Source organism: Gossypium hirsutum, chromosome A11 (assembly GCF_007990345.1).
Source record: "Gossypium hirsutum isolate 1008001.06 chromosome A11, Gossypium_hirsutum_v2.1, whole genome shotgun sequence".
Lineage (NCBI taxonomy): Eukaryota > Viridiplantae > Streptophyta > Magnoliopsida > Malvales > Malvaceae > Gossypium > Gossypium hirsutum.
Genome location: NC_053434.1, coordinates 114453062 through 114473656, shown reverse-complemented (window position 1 = coordinate 114473656; position 20595 = coordinate 114453062). Strand labels below are relative to the sequence as shown.

The 20595-nt window shown below is 34.6% G+C and overlaps 3 protein-coding genes and 1 long non-coding RNA gene across 5 annotated transcripts; 3 read left to right on the top strand and 1 right to left on the bottom strand.

The window, feature by feature from the left end:
- Positions 1-670: 670 nt before the first annotated feature.
- On the top strand, positions 671-3876 carry LOC107939864 (transcription factor ILR3). Its single transcript, XM_041079992.1, has 5 exons — positions 671-988; positions 2348-2410; positions 2931-3008; positions 3096-3258; positions 3399-3876. Exons 1-5 carry the CDS (start codon positions 849-851, stop codon positions 3666-3668), a joined length of 714 nt encoding a protein of 237 aa, XP_040935926.1. The 5' UTR covers positions 671-848; the 3' UTR covers positions 3669-3876.
- Positions 3877-5749: 1873 nt separating this feature from the next.
- LOC107939878 (disease resistance protein At4g27190) lies at positions 5750-9615 on the top strand. The gene is made up of 2 exons (XM_016873261.1): positions 5750-6166; positions 7201-9615. Exons 1-2 carry the CDS (start codon positions 5750-5752, stop codon positions 9613-9615), a joined length of 2832 nt encoding a protein of 943 aa, XP_016728750.1.
- A 1850-nt stretch (positions 9616-11465) lies between these two features.
- LOC121209378 (uncharacterized) lies at positions 11466-12946 on the top strand. The gene is made up of 2 exons (XR_005904496.1): positions 11466-11806; positions 12658-12946. It is a non-coding gene; the product is annotated as an uncharacterized lncRNA (long non-coding RNA).
- A 977-nt stretch (positions 12947-13923) lies between these two features.
- On the bottom strand, positions 13924-19759 carry LOC107939877 (autophagy-related protein 18f). Of its 2 annotated transcripts, none has more exons than XM_016873260.2 (8): positions 18807-19759; positions 17660-18115; positions 17162-17581; positions 16639-16875; positions 15718-16545; positions 15347-15513; positions 14779-15125; positions 13924-14194 (listed from the first exon to the last, which is right to left on the bottom strand). In XM_016873260.2, exons 1-8 carry the CDS (start codon positions 19002-19004, stop codon positions 14142-14144), a joined length of 2706 nt encoding a protein of 901 aa, XP_016728749.2. In that variant the 5' UTR covers positions 19005-19759; the 3' UTR covers positions 13924-14141. The 2 variants fall into 2 exon arrangements, with proteins under 2 accessions (XP_016728749.2, XP_040935925.1); XM_041079991.1 differs by having other exon boundaries at positions 14074-14194; positions 14760-15125; positions 18807-19753.
- Between the last annotated feature and the right edge of the window lie 836 nt (positions 19760-20595).

Below are 20595 nucleotides of genomic sequence, written 5' to 3'. Positions count from 1 at the left end.
AACCTGGACTGTTAAATGGACTTTAAAATAAATATTTATTTATCTATTTTTCCCTTTTAAAGTCTGGTCAAATTTGGGCTATTGCAACATGCAATATGTATGATATTAAAAATAAAAAACGATAGATTAAATTGTGAGTAAAACAAAATTCAAATACGTAAATACATTATATTAAGAATACTAAATGCACTACAATTGTTTATCATGGTGTTGTCATCAATTTTGAGTTATGTTGAATTAACTTATGACACTAACTAAATCAACAATATTTTTAATATATACAATTGAGGGAGATAATAAAGTATTTATAACAAAATTAAAATGTATAAAAAATATTAAAATAAAATTTTGGTTAAGTGATATATAAGTTCAAATACCGCTATTTGCATATTTTTTATCTGTTCTTTCAAAATAAAAAATATAATATTCTAAATAATATAATTTAAAATAAATACAATAAGATATAAATGTAATATCTTTAACTGAATTGATGTGAATGTCGACACACGTGACACTAACTCAAACATTATATAGCTATTGAATGGAATACACATAATGTGTGTGAGATATACATCCGGATTTGGATTACTCCATACCCGAAGGAACTTCAAACTTGGTCTAAGTTGCCAACTGGGCTTTTAAAGCCCAAAAAAGGGTTCCAAGGTGCTAATATCCATCCCCTGCCACCAATCCTCTGTGTTTTCCAGTTCCCACACATTCCCCCCCCCCAACACCTTTTTTTTTTTAATTTTCTCTCTTGCCAAACAGAAACTCCATTTTCTTTGCCAAAAGCCGGAAATCAAACCAAACCCTTCCAACTTTCCGGCTAAAAGCAAGTTCAGTGGAGAATGGTATCACCTGAAAACGCCAATTATTGGTCTAGCTTCGATTATGCAACCTTGATCAACGATATCCCTGCCCCTGACGGAACTTATTCCGGATTTTCTTGGCCCACTCAGCCAATCAATGCCTCTTCTAATGTTTTCAGGTATGCCCAAAAAAATCTCTCCTTTACTATCTTTTTTTCCCTAATTCAGTTAGGGTTTCGAAAAGCTTATTTGAATCTTTGATCGATTGCCGTTGGTTTTATATTTTTTGATCATCTAGTGTGATTTCATTTTGTTCAACCTGATTTGGGTTTCTTCGAAATTGTGATCAAGTTTTTTTTTTTTTTAATTTTCCACTCTTTATTTCACGTTAAAGTTATTGCTTGGAAAATGAAGTGAGGATTTTATTAAAAAAATCGTATAGTTTTATTTTTCTTAGGGTATATGATTGTCTAGGTTAGCTTGGTGTAGTTAAAATAAGGTTATTAGCTTATTTTTCTGTATATTTAGTGTCCTGAGAATTGATTTAAGTATAGGTTGTAAAGTTCATCAATTTTTCATCTTAACCGAAGGTTGTTAGTGTTTTTAATCTAGAAAAGGAGACGGTATGTGTTTCAAACAACCTATTGATTTGGGCATTTGGTTAAGTTATGGTGCTTGTTATGCTATCCAATTTGACAGTACGCAGCTCGAGTGCTCAAGTGGTCATGGGTTTTATGGCGTTGTCATCTCTGTAGTTGTAATTCATGACCATTCATGCTCTCTTGGGCCGTAGTTCATACATTCTACCTCATGTTTTTTTTCATAGTATGTTGTGTTTTACTCCCAAACTCTGAAACAAAATTATTATGAACATGGTTTTGCAATCATGCTTCTCAGAGGATTCTTTGGAAAACAAAGCAACGTTATTGAAATTCATATTTGAACAAAGCTGCTTGTGGAAGCATCCTTTTATAAATTTCTTCCAAACTGGTATGATGAGGATGCTGTAGGGTGCCCCTTTGGAGTGTTTTGCTATGTGCAGTAACATTTATTGCTTTATTGCGCATGCTTTTTACCTAATATGGGATTTGCTTCACGAAACCTTGAGATGTTTACCAAATAAGAATTTATGTCCATTTAGAGGGTAGGGGCATGTCTGGATAAACCTTTTAAGTGCTAGAAGGAGTCTAATTAAATTCTTAATACTCAGTCACCACTGCCATGTTCACCATTAATTTGGTCCTTTATCCGCCATGCCTTGAAGTTTTTATTGAAAGAAAAAGCTTGTTTCTGAATTTCTTTATTTTTGTTGAGCAGAAGTTTTCATTATGATCTCTTTATCTATTTTCTGGATTTTCATTTGGAGGATTTATAACTTCCATTCTAGTGTAGATCTTGTAGTTCATTGTTTATTTGCAAACAAAATTCTCTCTTTTTTTTCTCATAGTAATGGCTCGGATGTCTTCAGTTGGATATTTTGTTTCTTTTGTTTGTCCTGACACTTATTTTCTTTCTTGTGTGGTATGATCTGCTTCTAGTGTGGACATTGACGGCTCGTTTGAGGATTCAGATGGCCTTAAGGAATCTGGTTCAAAGAAGAGGTACTTTCTTTCTTTCCGTGATCTCTATGATTTTTTTTTTGGGGGGGGGGGGAGGGGGGAGATTTAAAAAACTACCATTAGTTTCACTTTCGTGATGAGTTAGTCCTTCACTGTTTATTTCCTCGTGTGTTTGTGAAAGTTTTAAGAACTTATTTAATAGGTGTACTTAAGTGAGTATAGAATACCTAGAGAAATCATATAAAAATATCCAAAACTTTTTAAGGCTGAGGCATAGTTCTGGCAAGTAGATAAAAGGTAATAATATATAGGGGCATTATTTTTGCAGAGCTAAAGCATTTTAGTTTGTGTTAGTTTTGCAACACCAAATATATTCTCAACTAAACTGAGATTATTGCCATTCTAGCAGCATTGATAAGATGATTCAGATGTGGCATGATCTTGACATTCTTGTTGAATATTCCTTTTGTATTTCTCATTTATGTAATAAACTCAGTTGCTAGTGCTACAAATGTATCAATTCTGTTAACAAGAAACTGACAGGACACAAGTGTTAATGCAGGGTTAGATCCGAATCTTGCAATGTTTCAAGCTCCAAAGCATGCAGGGAGAAGTTGCGTAGGGATAGGCTAAATGAGAAGTACTCCCATCTCTCTTCTCTTGCCTTTTCTTTGCTTTTTTTCCTTTCCATGCCAAGCACGAATGTTCAACATTTTGTAAATAACAGGTTTATGGAGCTGACTTCTATTTTGGAACCTGAAAGGCCTCCAAAGACAGACAAGGCTGCTATTTTGGTTGATGCTGTCCGAATGGTAACCCAGTTACAAGGTGAAGCCCAGAAATTGAAGGATTCAAATTCAAGTCTCCATGACAGGATTAAAGAATTGAAGGTGAGGATGCCTTGACGTTCATTTATGGTAATATCATAACTTTGGGAAGCTATTTTCTATTCGGGAACTGCCATTATCTTGGAAATGATTTAAGAAACATATGCATTTCACCAGATTAAGCTGTATTTCCTCATTTTTAGGCTGAAAAGAATGAACTTCGTGACGAAAAGCAAAGGCTGAAGGCAGAGAAGGAAAAGCTGGAGCAACAGCTGAAGGCCATAAATGCACAACCTAGCTTCATGCCTCCTGCACCTGCATTCCCTACTGCATTTGCTACTGCCCAAGGTCAAGTTCCAGGAAACAAGTTGGTTCCTTTCTTTGGTTATCCTGGAGTTGCCATGTGGCAGTTTATGCCGCCTGCATCGGTAGACACCTCAGAGGATCATGTACTCCGCCCTCCGGTTGCCTAAGCCGGCAACCTACAATGATTTGCGTTTGCATTTTGATACAAAGAAGCGTATGCATTTGGTCATTATTCTCAGATGTTCTAGTTTTAACTGAAGAAACTAACTGGATTTATTGGGTGACTCAATTGTAATCTAATGATTTGAAGGTGGTAAATCACTTGTAAATTTTTTATTAAGTTCATCTGCTAATATATGTTTCCCTCTTCAATTATATGCTTCTATGCAGAGATGCTGTTGGCCTTTTCCACTTCATGTATGGAAACATGAACTAGATGCAGTCATTGTTAACACAAAATACTACAATTTCTACACTTTTGATGGAATTAATGACCTTTAAATGAGTCATATTTATTATTTTTATTATTTTGAAACAATTATAATAACTTATTTCGTGAGGAAAGTTATTTACAGTTGTTGAGTGTAAATTCTAATCTTTTTTTTCCCTTTAATTTTTATGTTTTCAAGAATGTCATAATTACTTAAAAATTGAAATTACAATTAGACTCTTTGCTTCGTGTAGCATAATTTCTATTTTTTCTTTAATTTTTTCAAAAATTATATAATTTGAAAATGTTTATAAATCCCAACTTTGAATTTTACTTGAACATATTTTTTTATGAAATTACATGTTAAATTCCAGGTTTTATTTCGTAAAATATTTTCATTTAAAAATTTTAAATTTATTTTATTTTATAACCATAGAAAAAACTTATAAAATTTTAGCATAACTTTATAAAAATAAAATTTTTAAATTTATAAAATTGTTATATCTATACGCTTGAGTACTTCCTATGCTTCCCATACGTGAGCATTCCACACCATAATGGAAAAGACATCCTCGCGATGTCATTTAAAATAGTCATTACATTAAATGTCATTAATGTTTTTATCTTTCTAAGCTCATTAATCTCAAATATGGTGATATTCGAACAGTACTCTAATCTGAATTTAAGCTAAATTTTATTTGATAAGTACCTTCCTTAATCTATAAATACCCCCTCTTCTAAGAGGAGAAAAAAGAGTGAAAATATAACGCTCACACTCTTCTTAAATACGACCTCAACATTCTAAAATCACTATTCTTAGTAGCTCTTTGTACCATCCATAATTGAATCACCTTCACTTTAGTGGCTCTCCACACTCTTATGATGTGAACTACTATCGTTATACTACTTTATATTTGATGTAACTTAATTGTTATAACAAAAAGAAATTTTTAAAAAATTTGTTTGAGTTATTAAATATTTTTTCTTTCACTAATAAAACAGAATTTACATTTCATAAAGTAATACCGTACTGAACAATAAACTAATTAGTACTTAGTACTATACTATTATAGCTATTTAAAGTAAAGGAGGTACTAGGTTTTAGACATGATTCCTTGTTATACACTACATTAGCCAACCTCATTTTCTTGGATTATCTGATTGAACGGCACCATTGGCATTATCAGTCTGGTTCTATATTATCAATGTTAGTGATGAGTTTCTCCAAGTTATACATAGATTGCTAGGTTAAACAAAGTGAAGGTCAAACACATACACCAAACAAGAAAAGCCAAATTACGATCTGCATGGAAATTTCTTTGATTTGGAGAGCGAATAACCTCAATGATACCAGCATCATATGAACTAGATTCTTTTTATACTAGTAAGCCGCACCCTGAAGAAAAACACAATTGCAGATATTGAATTTCGAACTTTCGAGCTCGCATATGTGATTGTTAATTATCATGTGTAAAAAAGACAGATGAATGCATTTGTGCCGTGCTTGTGCCGTGTTTTCACGTCCCAACTTACCCTATCTAATGAAAACCTCATGACTTGGGTGCAATACCAAAGGAAAACAAACAGCATTGCTTAGAAAATGGTGGAAACATAGAAAAGACAATCCGTAATCATAGAGTACAAGGTACATGAAGAGAATATATATATATATAGATTTGCATAGAAGTTTCGTAGGGGTGGCGACAAACATCTATTTTAATTTTTGTGCCTTGGTTGAACCTACGAATTTGGCGCTTTGTCGACATCTACCACTATAAATCATCATGGAAACACAGCTTTACGACTCCTCCTCCAGCCATGGATCCCTTGGGTTCAGTCATTGTTGAAACTGGTAGATGTATTTTCAGCTTTTTCTTTACAAGCATTGCCACCCTTATAAAACTCCAACATAACACCGGACAGCTGCGGAAAGAGTTTGAGAAACTCGAGGACCGAAAGAATGGGATCGAAGAGGATGTGAGATTAGCTGAAACTGAAGGGAAATGTGCTACTGAACAAGTCAAAGGATGGCTCCTGAAGGTCGAAGAGATCGAACAAGAAGTGCAGCCAATGCTTGAAAAGGCTGATAGGCTTGCTGTTCAAGGTTGTGGTCCTTGCTGCAACATTCTTCCACGGTATAGGCTCTGCAGACGTATGGCCAAGAAGCAACTTGAGGTGCGGCAGCTGATTAGTTTGTGCTGTTTCGATAATGTTGTTATAGACAAGAAGTCTCCGGTACGAGCTGTCGAGAAACAACAAGGACCGTCTGATACGGGGTTGCGCGCGGACCAAGATCGAGTTGCCAAGTCACGAGAAACTCCTACGAAAACCCTAAACAATTAGATCTGAAACGAAACAGAAAATTAAAAGATTAGATTTTTGAATTTTCAGATCTGAAATAAAATCCCCAAATCAGCAAAGAATCAAATTGAGAATAGAAATAAGTGTTAGGGTTCTTGAAACCCTCAAGGAGATTGTGATTCTGCCCAATTGAACACCAAGATAGTTTTCCCCAAATTTCGACAATCTAATTTCACCCAAAAAGAGTATGGAAAAACCCTAGAAATTGGGGATTTTTGGGCTGATTCCTTAAGATAGAAAAAGGCTGAAAACACAATAAGAACAGAAAATAGATTAGATAATGATTCAGCACAAGTAGAAATAAAGAAAGAATTGACAGTAAGAAATTAAAAGATAAGTCCTAAGAAGCCTTGAAATCTCGAAAGATCTCACAACTCCCTTCAAACGGCTCTAATCTCCCCTCCAAAGAATATCAATGGCAAGAAGAAGGTTGAAGATGGCTCCCACAATCACAAGATTGTTAAAACAACTTCTAAAGAAAACTCAAGAGAGAAATCTTGGAGAAAACTCAAAAAAAATTATGCTCTCAACAAATCTGAAATTTTAATAATAATGATAAGTGTTTAACAAGGTGGACAGCCATGCCTTTAAATAGGCCTTATAACTAGTCCTAATCTAATTAGAAAACTAAAATAAAAAAAACTCCTAATTATTTTAATATGGAAATTTGGTCAAAGGTCATTTTATCTGGGACTCTTGGACTGAATATTGACATAAAAATTTAAACTAAGTAAATAAATAAATAAAAATAAAAATAAAACTTTACAACTTGGGCCACTTTGACAATTTGGCCTGATTTTCAACTAAGTATGGATGGATTTCTTGATTGGGCTGGGAATTTGCTTATTGGGTCTCGCCTTCAAGAATTTGGGCTTTTGTGACTCGTATCACCGTCTCTAGCCGGTCAGAGAGAGGCTGAGGAGATGATAGAAAAACTAATGGAATTGTTGAAAGGGGATGAAAACAAGAGGATAGCCGTGTGGGGAATGGGCGGAGTGGGGAAGACTACGTTGGTCCGGAACCTGAACAATGAGCTGGAGTCATCTTCGTTGATGGACTCAATAGATATTGTCATTTGGATCACAGTGTCCAAGGACTTGGATTTGAAAAAGGTTCAATCTCAGATAGCCAAGAGATTGAACTTGGAATTGGATCCCAATGAGGTCATAGAAGAAAGGGCTAAGATGCTGCTTAAAAGATTGATGATGAAAAAGTTCCTTCTGATTCTGGATGATGTTTGGGAGCATATTGATTTGGACATTGTGGGAGTTCCACAAACTGATGATCAAGCCAACCGTAAGATTCTCTTGACAACTCGATCGCTCGATGTCTGCCGAGCAATGATGACAGATGAAGAGATCAAGTTAGATGTTCTAAAACAAGAAGCTGCTTGGAATTTGTTTGCTCAAAATACTGGTGATGTGGTTGAAGTACCAAGCATTAATCCACTAGCAAGGGCGGTTGCAAAAGAATGCAGTGGTTTGCCATTAGCTCTCAAAACGGTTGGGAAGTCAATGAGGAACAAAAGAAGGATCGAGTTGTGGAAACACGCACTTCACCATTTGCAGCATTCAGACCCTCACATCAAACACATCGAGGACGAAGTCTATCGTCGTTTAAAGTTGAGTTACGACTCATTGCCAAGTAAGATCCTGCAGTCATGCTTTCTGTTTTGTTCTTTATATCCAGAAAACTATTCAATCAGAACAGATGAATTGATTCAATGCTGGATAGCTGATAGATTAATCAATGAACACCAGCCTTTGGAAGATTGTTTCAATGATGGGATAGCATTGATTGAAACTCTAAAGGACTCTTGCTTATTAGAACAGGGTGATTGTGCTGGAACTGTGAAATTACATGATGTGGTCAGGGATGTAGCCATATGGATATCAACAAAACAAGGCTCAGAGGAACCTTGTACAAGTATTTTGTTTACCAACATCACAAAGCCACCGAAGCAATTCTCGGGTTTCTCCGAGCTAACCGTGATACTCCTTGTGGGTAATCCTATTAACAAAATCCATGACAATCTCTTTGCAGGACTTAGAAAGGTAAGAGTCCTTAATTTGAGCCAGTCTCATATAGTTACCCTGCCACCTTCTCTTAGTCAGCTCCAAAAGCTTCGAGCTCTTATACTAAGAAACTGTTGTTATCCAGAGAAACTCCCTTCACTTGGAGCTCTTCATAAACTCCTGGTGATGGATCTCTCAGGAACTCGATTGAGAGAACTACCGAATGGGACGAGCAAGCTAAAGAAGCTACAAGAACTACATTTGTCCCGAACACACCATCTAGAAACCATTGAAGCTGGTACGATTTCAGGGTTGCAAAGCCTGGAATTATTAGACATGTCATTCAGTGCATACAAGTGGGATATCAGATGTAATGTAGATTATGGTAAGGCTTCATTCAATGAAATACTCACTCTGGATCGGCTTTCAATAGTTAAACTAAGACTAGACAAGGTTGATTCTGTTACCCTGGATTCTGCTTGGTTGATGAAACTGAGAGAGTTCAACATTCAAATTAGCCCCGGCAGTTGTGATTCAAACCATCTAGCCACTCAACATGATGAAAAAAGAGCCATTCTCAGAGGCGTTGACCTCATGGGAATCAAAGGACTCAATGGTTTGTTAGACACTGCAAGTGCTTTGGACCTGGTTATATGTGGAGGCATAAGTGCCTTATCTGAACTCTCAATCAGCCATAGATTGTCAAGCCTGCAAAGCGTAAAATCACTTTCTATCTCAAAGTGTGATTGCATCACTAGTTTGATAAGTGGAGACAACATTTCGGGGACCATCTTACCAAACTTGGAGCATTTAAGCCTCAATCGATTAGAAAACTTGGGTGCAATTCTAGGTGGCATGGTTCCAAGAAAAGGATGCCTCAAATGGTTAAAAACCATTGAAGTGGTGGACTGTAAGAAGCTGAGGGCCCTCATATCCTTCGCATTACTTCAACAAGTCAAAAACCTTGAACAAATCAAGGTAAAAAACTGTAGCAAAATGAAATATATCATTGGAGGAGAAGTGTCAGCAGAAATGATCCCAAAACTAAGGGTCATAGAATTGAGTGATTTGCCTATGTTAAAGACCATTTGTTCAAGACTACCTGCTTGGCCTGCATTGGAGATGATTGAAGTCAGAAACTGTCCCATGCTAACAAAGCTTCCTTTTGCAACAAGCAATGGAGTAGCAGCCACTCTTAAAGAAATAAGAGGGGAGTTGCAATGGTGGAATCGCCTTATTTACAGCAATGATGAGATAAAATCCAGACTTCAGCAACGATTTCAACCACTGAAACCCCTACAATGCTGAAACATAGAAAGATGGTAAGAACAATTCTCACCATGTCATAAACAGCAAATTCCAAGATAATGCATTTGTGTGTGTATATATACCTAGGCCTTGAAGAAAGGTTGACTATGTATATATTTCTCAAAACTATAATGGCGGTGCTTGTGTTGAATGCACACAAACTTGGGGATTGGATTATTGACAAAGAATTCATGAAATGCATGTTTTATGTTATAAAAATTTAGTCATATGTGTCACATGTCCTTATTTTCTTCATTAAAAAATGTCTTCTTAGCTTATTTTGTCACGAAATTATTACTTTATTCATTTAAGTAAAGTAATCTTTGATACAATTTACAAAAAAAAAATAATTATGTTTCAAAAAGGAATGTTCGTTAAGATGTATAGTGCAATGTATAGTGCAACTACCACATCCAATTTAGGGTCTGTTTGATAGGGAGAAAATATTTTCCGGAATTGGTTTTTCCCATTTTCTAGTGTTTGATTGGAGGAAAATATTTTTCTTTTGGAAAATCAATTCCGCAACACGGGAAAATCAACCCATATTTCCGGAAAATGTCTTACCCCTTAGAAATCGGTAAGACATTTTCCACAGCTCATCTATTCACCCTTGAAACCATTTCCACAGCTCCTCATCATCTCTGCCTCATCTTCTCTGCTATTGTTGCTAATTTTTAAGCTGTATCCACAACATTTGCGTTTTGTTTTACTGCCGACAGTCTTCCCTAACCCTATCTCCCCTCCTCCCTTTATTTTCCCAAATCCAAAATCAAGGCATCAAGCTACCTCCGTCTTCCACCGATCCTCCTCCACAGGTCCACCTTCGGTCTACCTTCGGTCCTCCACCCAGTTCTAGAATCAAGCATTTAAGGGTTTGTTTATTCCCGAGTTGCCAACAAATTCGTATTTAAGGTAAGCTGTTTGTTTAGTCGTTGATGTTCATAATTTGTTTGCGTTGTATTTTGATTTTTGGGTAATAATGTTGCTAATTTTAACTTTTACTTTACTGCCTTACAGTCTTCCAAATCTCTAACCCTATCGTGCCCTCCTCCCTTTTTTTCCCAATTCCAAAATCAAGGTAATGTCTATGCCCTGAGAATGGTTTTTCATTGTGTTTTTAAGCTGTTTTATTCGCGTTGTATTTTGCATAAAGTAATGTCTGTGATGTTTAATTCTATCCTCTGTTTGTCCTTTATATTGTATTTTTTTCGTAATGCAAGTCTTGGTATTTTGCTTAAGCTTGGTAAGTTGGAAATGAATTGAAAATGTGAGTCTTTTGACAATGCTTCAGCTTAGTAAGTGAGAAATTAATGGAAAATGTTGCATTTTAGTATAGTTTTTAAGTTATTCAATGTGATTTAGGAACTTCATTGCATTGATCTACTAGTTCTCTATGAGTAATATTATTGAGATTGTATTTTAAGATTGAGATATCTTTGAATATTGTTGCTAAAGAATCTGAATGCACATACTATTAGAATACTTTGTTATCACAACAGGATTATTTGCTTTGTTAGTTGTAGCCGTCCAGGCTTGGATTATTTTCAAAAGTTTGAGAGTCATATTCTTGTTTTTGTTGTCAGCTAGACCTTTGAATTTTTCTCCGAAACCCTAAACCGGCTTGGACCCAATATGATCGAACTTGTATTGACCTGGTATAAAAAAACCTCAGCCTCCCAAACCTTAAATGAAGACCTGGAGCAGAAATAATCCAAAAATTTTAAAACTCGAGTTGATCTAATCTAAAACAAATCTGATCCATTCAAAAATATGAGCAACATATTATTGATTTGATGACATATAGAGTATAAGCAACATGGTAAAGATCAAGCTGACAGCAGACTAGGATAATCCAAAAATATGAGGCATTAGCATATAGAAATCATGCTCATTCCTTGATGTTACTTAAAAAAAAACATATTATTTATCACTAAGCAAAACAATACATGTTGACTTGTCACATTGTGCTGAAAACAAAGTTTCAACTGAGCAAATCACTCAAAATCGTCTTGCAGCATATGTAAAGTTTACTGCTGCCAAAAGAATTGTTGCAGAGGAGACCAAAGTCCAGAAACTCTTTTTCTTTTGTACTTCCACAACTGATTTCTCCATTACCTCAACTTTCAGCTTCAAATCTTGAGCTACTGTCTCTTTCTGTCATTGATTGTCTGCAAGGAAAGAAAAAGTCAAGGTAACGAATACTTGAATTTTTGTTTTGTTTTTATTATGTAAACGGTGCATCTTGACCTGCTGCGTTTGTTTAATTGGATGTTAAATTTGGAACTTTTAAAGAAGCTATGACTTCTTTTTTTTTGCTTTGATTTACTTGTAAAAGTTAAAATTTGATGTAGATTAGCTTTTAGGCCTTTGTAAAAGCTTACAATTCAATTTTTGAGACAGCTATGCATTAATGATTGTTTTAAAGGAAAGGATTAAACAAATTATACCAAATGATATAACCCCTAAATGATATAATCCAGTTTGAAATGTATGTAACATACTCTGTCAAAAGTTCTAAGAGCAAGATTGTGAGGTTCAATGAGCCTAAGTGGACAATACCTCTGTCAAAAGTTCTAAGAGCAAGTTTGCAGCCTCTTTCTTCTACAGAAGGAGGAGTGCAGTTAAAATTGTGAATGAAAGGTTTAGATTTGATCGATTTCTGTCTTTTTCTTCTATAATTTCCTGGCCTTATGATGCGGGGAACCTTATTGAACCCCATATTCTTTTAGGGAAATATAGTCATTTTTCTCATGTTGTACTAGCTGAACTGTATTGTTCTTTTATATATGTGCTGCTATAATTTTACCGGGTTGTTATACATTATCTTAACTCACACAACTTGTACCTGATGCAAATGTCTATATATACATGGCAAACACATTCTAAACATGAAAATATGAGTTGCATTTTACTAATATCTCTTGCGACTGGTGCCTGATGTGATGTCCATATATCCAAACATGAAAATGTTGGTTCCAATTTACATATCATGAAGATGGTAGTTATATAATTTTACATTCATGTGTTTTGGTGTGATTGCAGATCAAGGATGGTTTTGCTGAGGGGAAAGACCTGGTTGTGTCTATTATGTCTGCAATGGGGGAAGAGCAGACCTGTGCTCTCAAAGACATTGGTCCTAAGTAGTTTCAAATTCATTTATTGCAAATCTTAGATGGAACCATAAAAGACTTTGGCAGTACTAAATGCGGTTTTGATGTTTTGTTTTGGGTTTGGATAGAAAAAAGAGAACAACAATATAACTAGTTTCTTGTTGTGCTATGGATTACTGTTTTGCTTTTCTTTTTCAATAATTTTTATTATCTCGTCTTTATTTTTTGTGTTGGTAACATTTAAACTCTAGCTTTTAATTGCATATTACACTTGCATTAGTTACCCAATATATATTAATGTAGCAATTTAAGTTTGACATATCATTTAGTACGAGTTAATACAATATACTAGTTTTTTTTTTTAAAATGAAATTTTCTAATAATTACAGTATTTTTTATTTTAATTTAAATCCCATGTTAAATATATGTATCACAAGAATCAGATTGGATAAAAGTAGAATCAAATTAATATAAAATTTAAATACAAATAAATGTTTTAATAATGAAGAAGTAAAATCAAATCGGTATAATCTACAAATAGATGAACATTTGGAATTTAATTAGATAAAACTTTTATTAATAAAAAATTTATTTATAAATAAATCATTGCAATATGTGTAAAAATAATTTAAAATATAAAAATTTATTAATATATATATATAAATTTATTAATATATGTAAAAACAACTTTTCCGGAAAATATTTTCAGGAAATCTGTCAAACAGCAGAAAATATTTTACACAGATTCAATCAAACACTAAAAAATATTTTCCAGTAAATCATTTTACAGAAAAGTAAAAAATTTTCCAGAAATCATTTTACAGAAAACATTTTACTGCCAATCAAACAGACCCTTAATATATACAAACATCCCACACGCCCAAGGAGAAAAAACAGGTTCAAATTTGAGGTTAACATTATTAAAAACAACCCTAAACATAGACAATAAAATAAACATAGAAGATTCAAAAAAATCCCCCAATCACCAAAATCTAAATAATATAAACTACAACTAGGGAAAAAGGGAAACTTGCAATTCTTTACTAGGATAATTGCAACTTGATCACTCATCCAAATCTAAACAATATAAACTCCAATTAGGGAAAAAGAGAAGCTAGCAAATTGTTTACTTGGATAATTGCAACTTGATCAAAACAATATAAACTCCAATTAGGGAAAATTAGAAACTCAAGTTGAATGGTAACAAATAAACTTTTTAAATTAATAGAATAGAAGAGTTGGAGTTAATAAGGTAATTCTATTATTTACATATCACAACTAAATATTGGGAAATTCATTGTCTATAATTTACAAAGTTAACATATGAAAAACCCAACAACATAGTGCTAAACAATTCACTTCACAGCCGAAGCATCCATTGTCTGTCTCTTGTTTACATTGCCACCCCCATAAGTATTAAACACGGTTAATCAGACTCTCTGGAGAATCAAAAGAATAAAATTCCACACCTGCAATAGGAGATTAAGGCCAAACTTCAGTTCATGATCATAATCAGAATACAATAAGCTTGTCTTCTAATCAAATTTAGCTAGAAGCATAACAAGGAAAAAGAAGGATCAAGATATGCGTAAAGTAATTGATATTTAGCAGATGGAATCCCAAAAAACGGCTTCGTCTCAAATAACATAACAATAGGTACAACACCCTGTTCAAGCATTCAAGTTCATAATCTAAAAATCTTTGTTAGTTCATATGGAAACTATTTGTCACAGCAGAATGTCCACCGTGTCCCATGTGCGGAGCTTTATCAAGCCATTAAATAAAACTATAAGGAAAGTAATGACACATTACAATGACAAGTGACAACAAAATCCGCCAACTGAGGAAGATGGCATCATATCATCATACATTACAAGGAATAACGAACATCTAGGTGCAGGTGAAACTTGTGATCTTTATATTAACTATCACTTTTCAGTTTTATGCAAGCTTGTGCAGGCAAAGATGATTAGTTTGGACACATGTAATGTTAACATTAAACAAAATAATTTTAACTAGAAATAATAAGATTAACTCTAATCATACTCATCACCTTCATCTCCAAAAAGATTCCCCATATTGAGGTCTTCACTGTCATTATTTACAAACTTGAGTTGAGCTTCCATTCTTGAGTTCTCACTATTATTTACAATCTCAAGCCGAGTGTTGGTTTTAGGGCTGTCACTTCTATTTACAAAGCCCTTAGTTCCTAAAGGCATCTGACGACCATTCAATCTAGTTTCTTCTATGCCATTTTGAAGTTCATCAACTGCATCACCATTTTCGGTCATGCAATTAAGAGAGCCAGAAATACTTCTACATGAAAGCCGGCCATTTTCAGACAGACCTGACCTCTGATGCAGCAGGCATCCATTGTTATTGCTATCTACAGTTGGAACCCTGTAAACCAGATGATAAGAGTTAATAACATATCCATGGATGTTCATAAGCAAACCAAACAGTTGAAAGAAATGCCAATTGATAATAAAACGAAGAAAAGCCAAGGATGATTCAATGAACCAAAGACCTCCAAGTATCAGGACTTGTATGCAAGTACTAAAAAAATTGACATGCACCCTTAGAATCTGAAAAACAGATTAACATAAATAGCTTTCACACACCTTGCTTGCTGGAATTTAAAGCTTTGAAGGTAATCAAAAACTGGAACTAAGCTTTTTTTCCGTGTTCCAATCATGCGAGTTAGCAACATTTCAATTTCAACTTCCCCAACAAAAGCATTTTCATCAGCCATGTTGATGTCATCCATCACCATTGATTGAAAGTATATCTGCAAATAAATACAATAAGAATGATAGGTCTCCTCAAAAAAAGAAAATATTTAAACTAAAAGAACAGGGGATGACCCCCCCACCCCCCGGGCCAACCCTTCTTTCTCAACAACCTCCTCCAACACCCATGTGTGCACAGACACAGAATACCCAGGACTATCTCCACAACCAAACACCTGACAAACCTAACAACAGATTAATACCTCTGGTTTTGCCCACAATGGTGTCTGAGCTTGATGCATCTGCAGTTCAGCTTCCGAAATATACAAATTATGTTTTTCCTGAGGGTTGGTATTTGCTTTGTCAACAGTGGATGGATTAGTGAATGTAGTTCCCTCTTTGATTTCTTCAGGATATACTTTACCAGTGTCTGATGTTCCATTCTCGCCATATATGTCTGCATTATCTTCTCTCTCTCTTCGGGTTTGTTTCTGACAAATATTCCACTTCTGCATTGCCTCGACTACTAACCTTCCATCAGATTCTGTAGTTGATTCATATGCTGCATTTAATCCAGAAACAACTGGTGTAGGATCTCGGTCAGGGGACAGTCGCAAAGCATACTGTATCATACATCCAGAAGGAGAGAAAACCAGAAGGTGATATTTTGTCTTCAAATAGTTGCTCTCGGTAAACAAAAGATTATTGCCTTTGCAGTTATGGAAAGAAGAAGCAATGGCCCCTGAAAGAGAACCCATCCTGCCTGTTGCAGCTGCTGCAGCACCACTTACAGTGCCTCTCCAACCATTATTTCCATTCCTTATTCTGCTAACAACAGAAAGTGTCACCGGAGGGCCAGAAGCACAAAAACTTGATTGAGTAGGTGTTTGCGCTCCTATATTAGGTGGCCAATGAACTTGTGGCTTAGTCATAACACCCAAACTGCTACTTCTAGGAGCAAAACCAGCATCAGCAGACTGAAAACTTACAGATCCACCCATTGAATTGATAGCAAATAGATGGCTTGTCCCTCTTGAAGAACTAATCATAATCCAGTTGCTATCATCACTGAAACTAATATCCTGTATTACCTGAAACCTCAAATGAAAAGGAAACAGATTAAGAAAAAAAGCAAGACACTATGAACAGCTAACAATGATACTGAACATTAATGCTAGACTCACAGCATTTGTAAAACCGCGCTGCAGTCGGTAGAGATGTGAATGTGATGCTGGTACATCACAAGCAGAAGTGCTTCCTTGAAGTCCAGGCAAAATCTTGAACACGTTGATATTATGACCCTGAACTGAAGCTGTCACAAGAAGTGTCCCGCTGGGATCAAAGCATAATGCTGAAATAGGGCTCTTGTGTGCCCTAAACTGAGCAATAACAACCTTACTGACAATATCTCTAACAATAACCTGATAAGCCAATGGAAAAGGTAATAAGTCATATGTAAAAAAGGTTTGCTTGCATTTTTTTTCCAATAAAAGAAGGATGCAAGTCTCAGATTAAAAGACATCTACTAAATACATAACATATTTAACAGAATTTTTCATACAGGTCTAACTACAAACATAGCAATTTGCAGATGTTAAATTAAAGACTATACAAGAGGCCAAATGTGTAAAAGAGAATGAAAAAGGAGGCCCTGGAAAATACAAATCTAAGTTGCAGGTGTAATCAGCTTGGGGAGAAAATATGTACCATTCCAATGTTATCAGTATCGAGAAAATGACCATTAGCATTTCCATTTCCTTTCCAGCCAGGACTTCCCGATTGCACAGAATTGTATGAGTCCGGCAAGTATCTTGACAGTTTCTTATATCCAATGTCTCCTAGGGTCATAATCCCAGCAGCAAGTTGCTTGCTTGATTCTTTTGCATAGTGTGCAACCAGGCTCCCATTTGAAGAAAAACCAGGGAAACTTGCAGAAGGCATAAGATGTTGTGGACTGACACGTCCACAATTAGAACCTACAACTGGACTACCACTGTAAGCCAGCCATCTAGGACCAACTGCCAAAGGTCCATAACCTACACCTCCAGAACCAGCGGAGGATGTAATTATAGGATTTGTAAGAATGGTATATTCCCTTTCTAATGTGGTGGCATCAAAACAATGTATCTGCAAAATATAGAACTTAAGTGAATATCTGATTAGACGTAAGGATGCCCAAAAAAATATATGCACAAGGTAACATACCTGAGTTGCTAGAGCTATAGCAACAATTCGAGAACTGCACCTTACAGAATAAACAACTGATCTAAAGTTTAGCTTGTGTACATAAGATTGAGATCTCAAGGAATAAAACTGGACAATGGCAGAAACAATGCTACCATTCCCTGAATAATTGTTGTGTGGTATGCTTCCATTGCAAGAATGATCCTGAATACGAGTACCCACAGAGAGGGACCCATCAGAACAAACCACCAAAAGGGGACGGCTGTTTGCAAACTTGTCTCCTGATCTCTTTGCTGCTACTGGTTTTGGTAGCATTTGCATAAATGAAACGGGACCATCACGTCTTGAAACCAAGTCACAGACATTATCAGCATCTTCAACATCCCAAACCTGAAAACCCGACCAATAACCAAGCAGGAGAACTTGTCGAGTGACACCTTTCTCATCTTCTAACTTGTCAAAGCCAGCCCAATTAACCTTTACATCAACAAAAGCGAAAGAGGACTATGATATTAGTCATATTTGCTCTATGCTCTTAACCTTAAAGCATATTTAGAAAAGACTAACCTAAAAGTATACCTCCTACATGCATCAATTATTAACCGGTCAAAGTAAGTTAAACTCACAACCAAAAATCACTCCACATGTCACAATCTCCCCTTCCCAAAACAGAAATAAAAGGAACATGCAAATGCGCTAACATTTTTTTTCAAAGCTTGAATAAAAAAGGCACCTAAAAGCATTAAGTTCTAGGACAAATGGTAAAACTCAAAATCTTCAAAATGAGTAATAGCAAATTTAAAGCTCAAACTAATAAATTCACCAAACTAAACCTAAAATCATACACCCTATAACCAAAACAATGCCTATGTTTCTCTTTCATTTTAAGAAAAGAAACTCAATATAGGCATATTAAAGTTCTCCAATTAAAGAAAAAAATGCCTTCCTCTTATGAACATTTCAACCCATTAAGACATTCCAATACCATATAACAAACCTCAACGTGTGCATACTAAGAATACTGAAACATTTTCCTTTTTAGGACACATTAAATTGAACTCCAATAATCTTTCCAACTCTATAACAAATTCCGCATGGAAATTAAAAAGAAAAAGAAAAAATGCATTAAAAAAAATTAAAAGAAAACTCCTATTTTCTTACTTATTACCTGATCATACCCAGAATCGTCTTCCCTGTCCACAATCGATGATGCTACGGAAACCGCCGACCGTGCCACAGTGGAAGCCCCGGAAGAAACAATCCTGAAGTAACTGGAAATTGCACGTAATGAACTCCGAGCTGACTTGGAAACGACACCACCACCTTGCGTTTTAGATTGCCCTTGTCCATCTCCACTGTTCCTCATAATCCCAAACACCCAATTAAGAAACCCAAAATTGAAACAATCCAGAAAATTCAAATTTCTCTCCGATAATTCCCCCAATATCTCCTTTTAACATAACACTAAATGTTGTTCCTTAAAAAATTTAAACCAATATCTGGGTTTTTTCTTTTCAAAGCGAGAAATTAAGAGGAATTGATGAAAACCCAGAAAGAAACAGCCTCTTAACTGAAGAAATTTTCGGGTTACAAGTGTCTCTATTGGAAATAAAACATAGAGAATATTTTTCACAAAAAATAATAATACAGGAAAACTAGAAAGAAACAAACTTCCAATCCAAACAGAACAAAGAAGAAAAACCCAAAATTTTATTTTATTATTAAAAAATAGTAAACTAAACTTTTCTTAAAGCTCTTGATTGGAATTAAACGAAAAAATCAAAAAATATTACACAGAAAATAAAGAAACAATTTTTTTCGGGTTCGGGAAGTAATCAAAATTTTGAAGGAATAAATTTGGGAAATTAAAATAAATTAAAATAAAAAAACGATTGAGATTAAAAGGGAGTAGATTTTAGGGTTTTTGGATCGAAACTTAGGAAACAATCCGAAGAAAGAAAGGAAAAAGAGTGAAGCAATATGAAGGATTTTAGAGAGAGAAAGAGATAAGAAGTTGAATTTTATTATAATTTTAGTTGAAAGGGTTTCTCTCTGGCTTCTGGAATTCCTCTTTCTAAATGATTGATTGATTAATCGTCTCTTTTACCCTCCTCCATTTATGTTTTACCCTTTTGCTTGTTTATTAGCTTATCAATTACTTTCATTTTCTTTTTTATTGGTAAAAAAACTTTTTCAGTCCTCTTAATTTTTACATTTAAGTAAATTAATCCCTTTTAAAATACATAGCAATATAATTCTATATAATTAATAATGATGTCAATATATTCCAACAATATATCAAACTTGGCAAAAGAAAATTTAAATAAATAAATATTTTTCACCATTGTATTATAAGTAACAAAAGAAAAAAAATGATAAATATGTGTAAACTTTCATCAAATCGTTGTCCTTTCATTGAACTAGTCAGGATGCCGACAAGTTAACTTATATTCTCGTTAGAATAATTTTATTACATGCAAAACACATTGAATAAGATATTCTTCCAATAGTATTCTTTCTTTAATAACTTTTGATTCAACTTCCTTAATGCATCACGAGGATGAAAGCGTTAAGATGTAATATATGAGATAAGCCTATTGACTTGGAGTAGATCTGTCCCTCTTAATGTTTAAATGCTTTAACTAATGCATCTCGGTTTTTATTGTCAATAAAATAAAATAAAAATAATGTGTTGAATAATAGGCTTAGGGTCAAACCCAAGGGATAAAACTTAAATGGCATGGGTCAATAAAAACTCAACATGTATTTATTTACTTTTTCTTATTTTGTCACAAAGGATGAATGGACACAAAACATTTACCTGTTGTTAGTTTTTCTTAATTATTCACTTTCCAAATTGATAAAGACTTAATAATTCTTTTTAATAAATAAAATTGAGAAAATAAATTTCATAAAAGAAAATTGCAAAATGTTCTAGAAACAAATATATTTTTTCA

Excerpts from the sequence above, each read along its gene's own strand:
- LOC107939864 (XM_041079992.1), top strand. The coding sequence starts at position 849 with ATGGTATCACCTGAAAACGCCAATTATTGGTCTAGCTTCGATTATGCA. Across the intron at positions 3,009-3,095 it reads AGGGATAGGCTAAATGAGAA|GTTTATGGAGCTGACTTCTA; the intron begins GTACTCCCATCT and ends TGTAAATAACAG. Across the intron at positions 3,259-3,398 it reads ACAGGATTAAAGAATTGAAG|GCTGAAAAGAATGAACTTCG; the intron begins GTGAGGATGCCT and ends CCTCATTTTTAG.
- LOC107939878 (XM_016873261.1), top strand. The coding sequence starts at position 5,750 with ATGGATCCCTTGGGTTCAGTCATTGTTGAAACTGGTAGATGTATTTTC. Across the intron at positions 6,167-7,200 it reads TTATAGACAAGAAGTCTCCG|AGAGAGGCTGAGGAGATGAT; the intron begins GTACGAGCTGTC and ends CTAGCCGGTCAG.
- LOC107939877 (XM_016873260.2), bottom strand. The coding sequence starts at position 19,004 with ATGAGGAACAGTGGAGATGGACAAGGGCAATCTAAAACGCAAGGTGGT. Across the intron at positions 16,876-17,161 it reads ATACTGATAACATTGGAATG|GTTATTGTTAGAGATATTGT; the intron begins GTACATATTTTC and ends TTGGCTTATCAG. Across the intron at positions 16,546-16,638 it reads AGCGCGGTTTTACAAATGCT|GTAATACAGGATATTAGTTT; the intron begins GTGAGTCTAGCA and ends TTGAGGTTTCAG.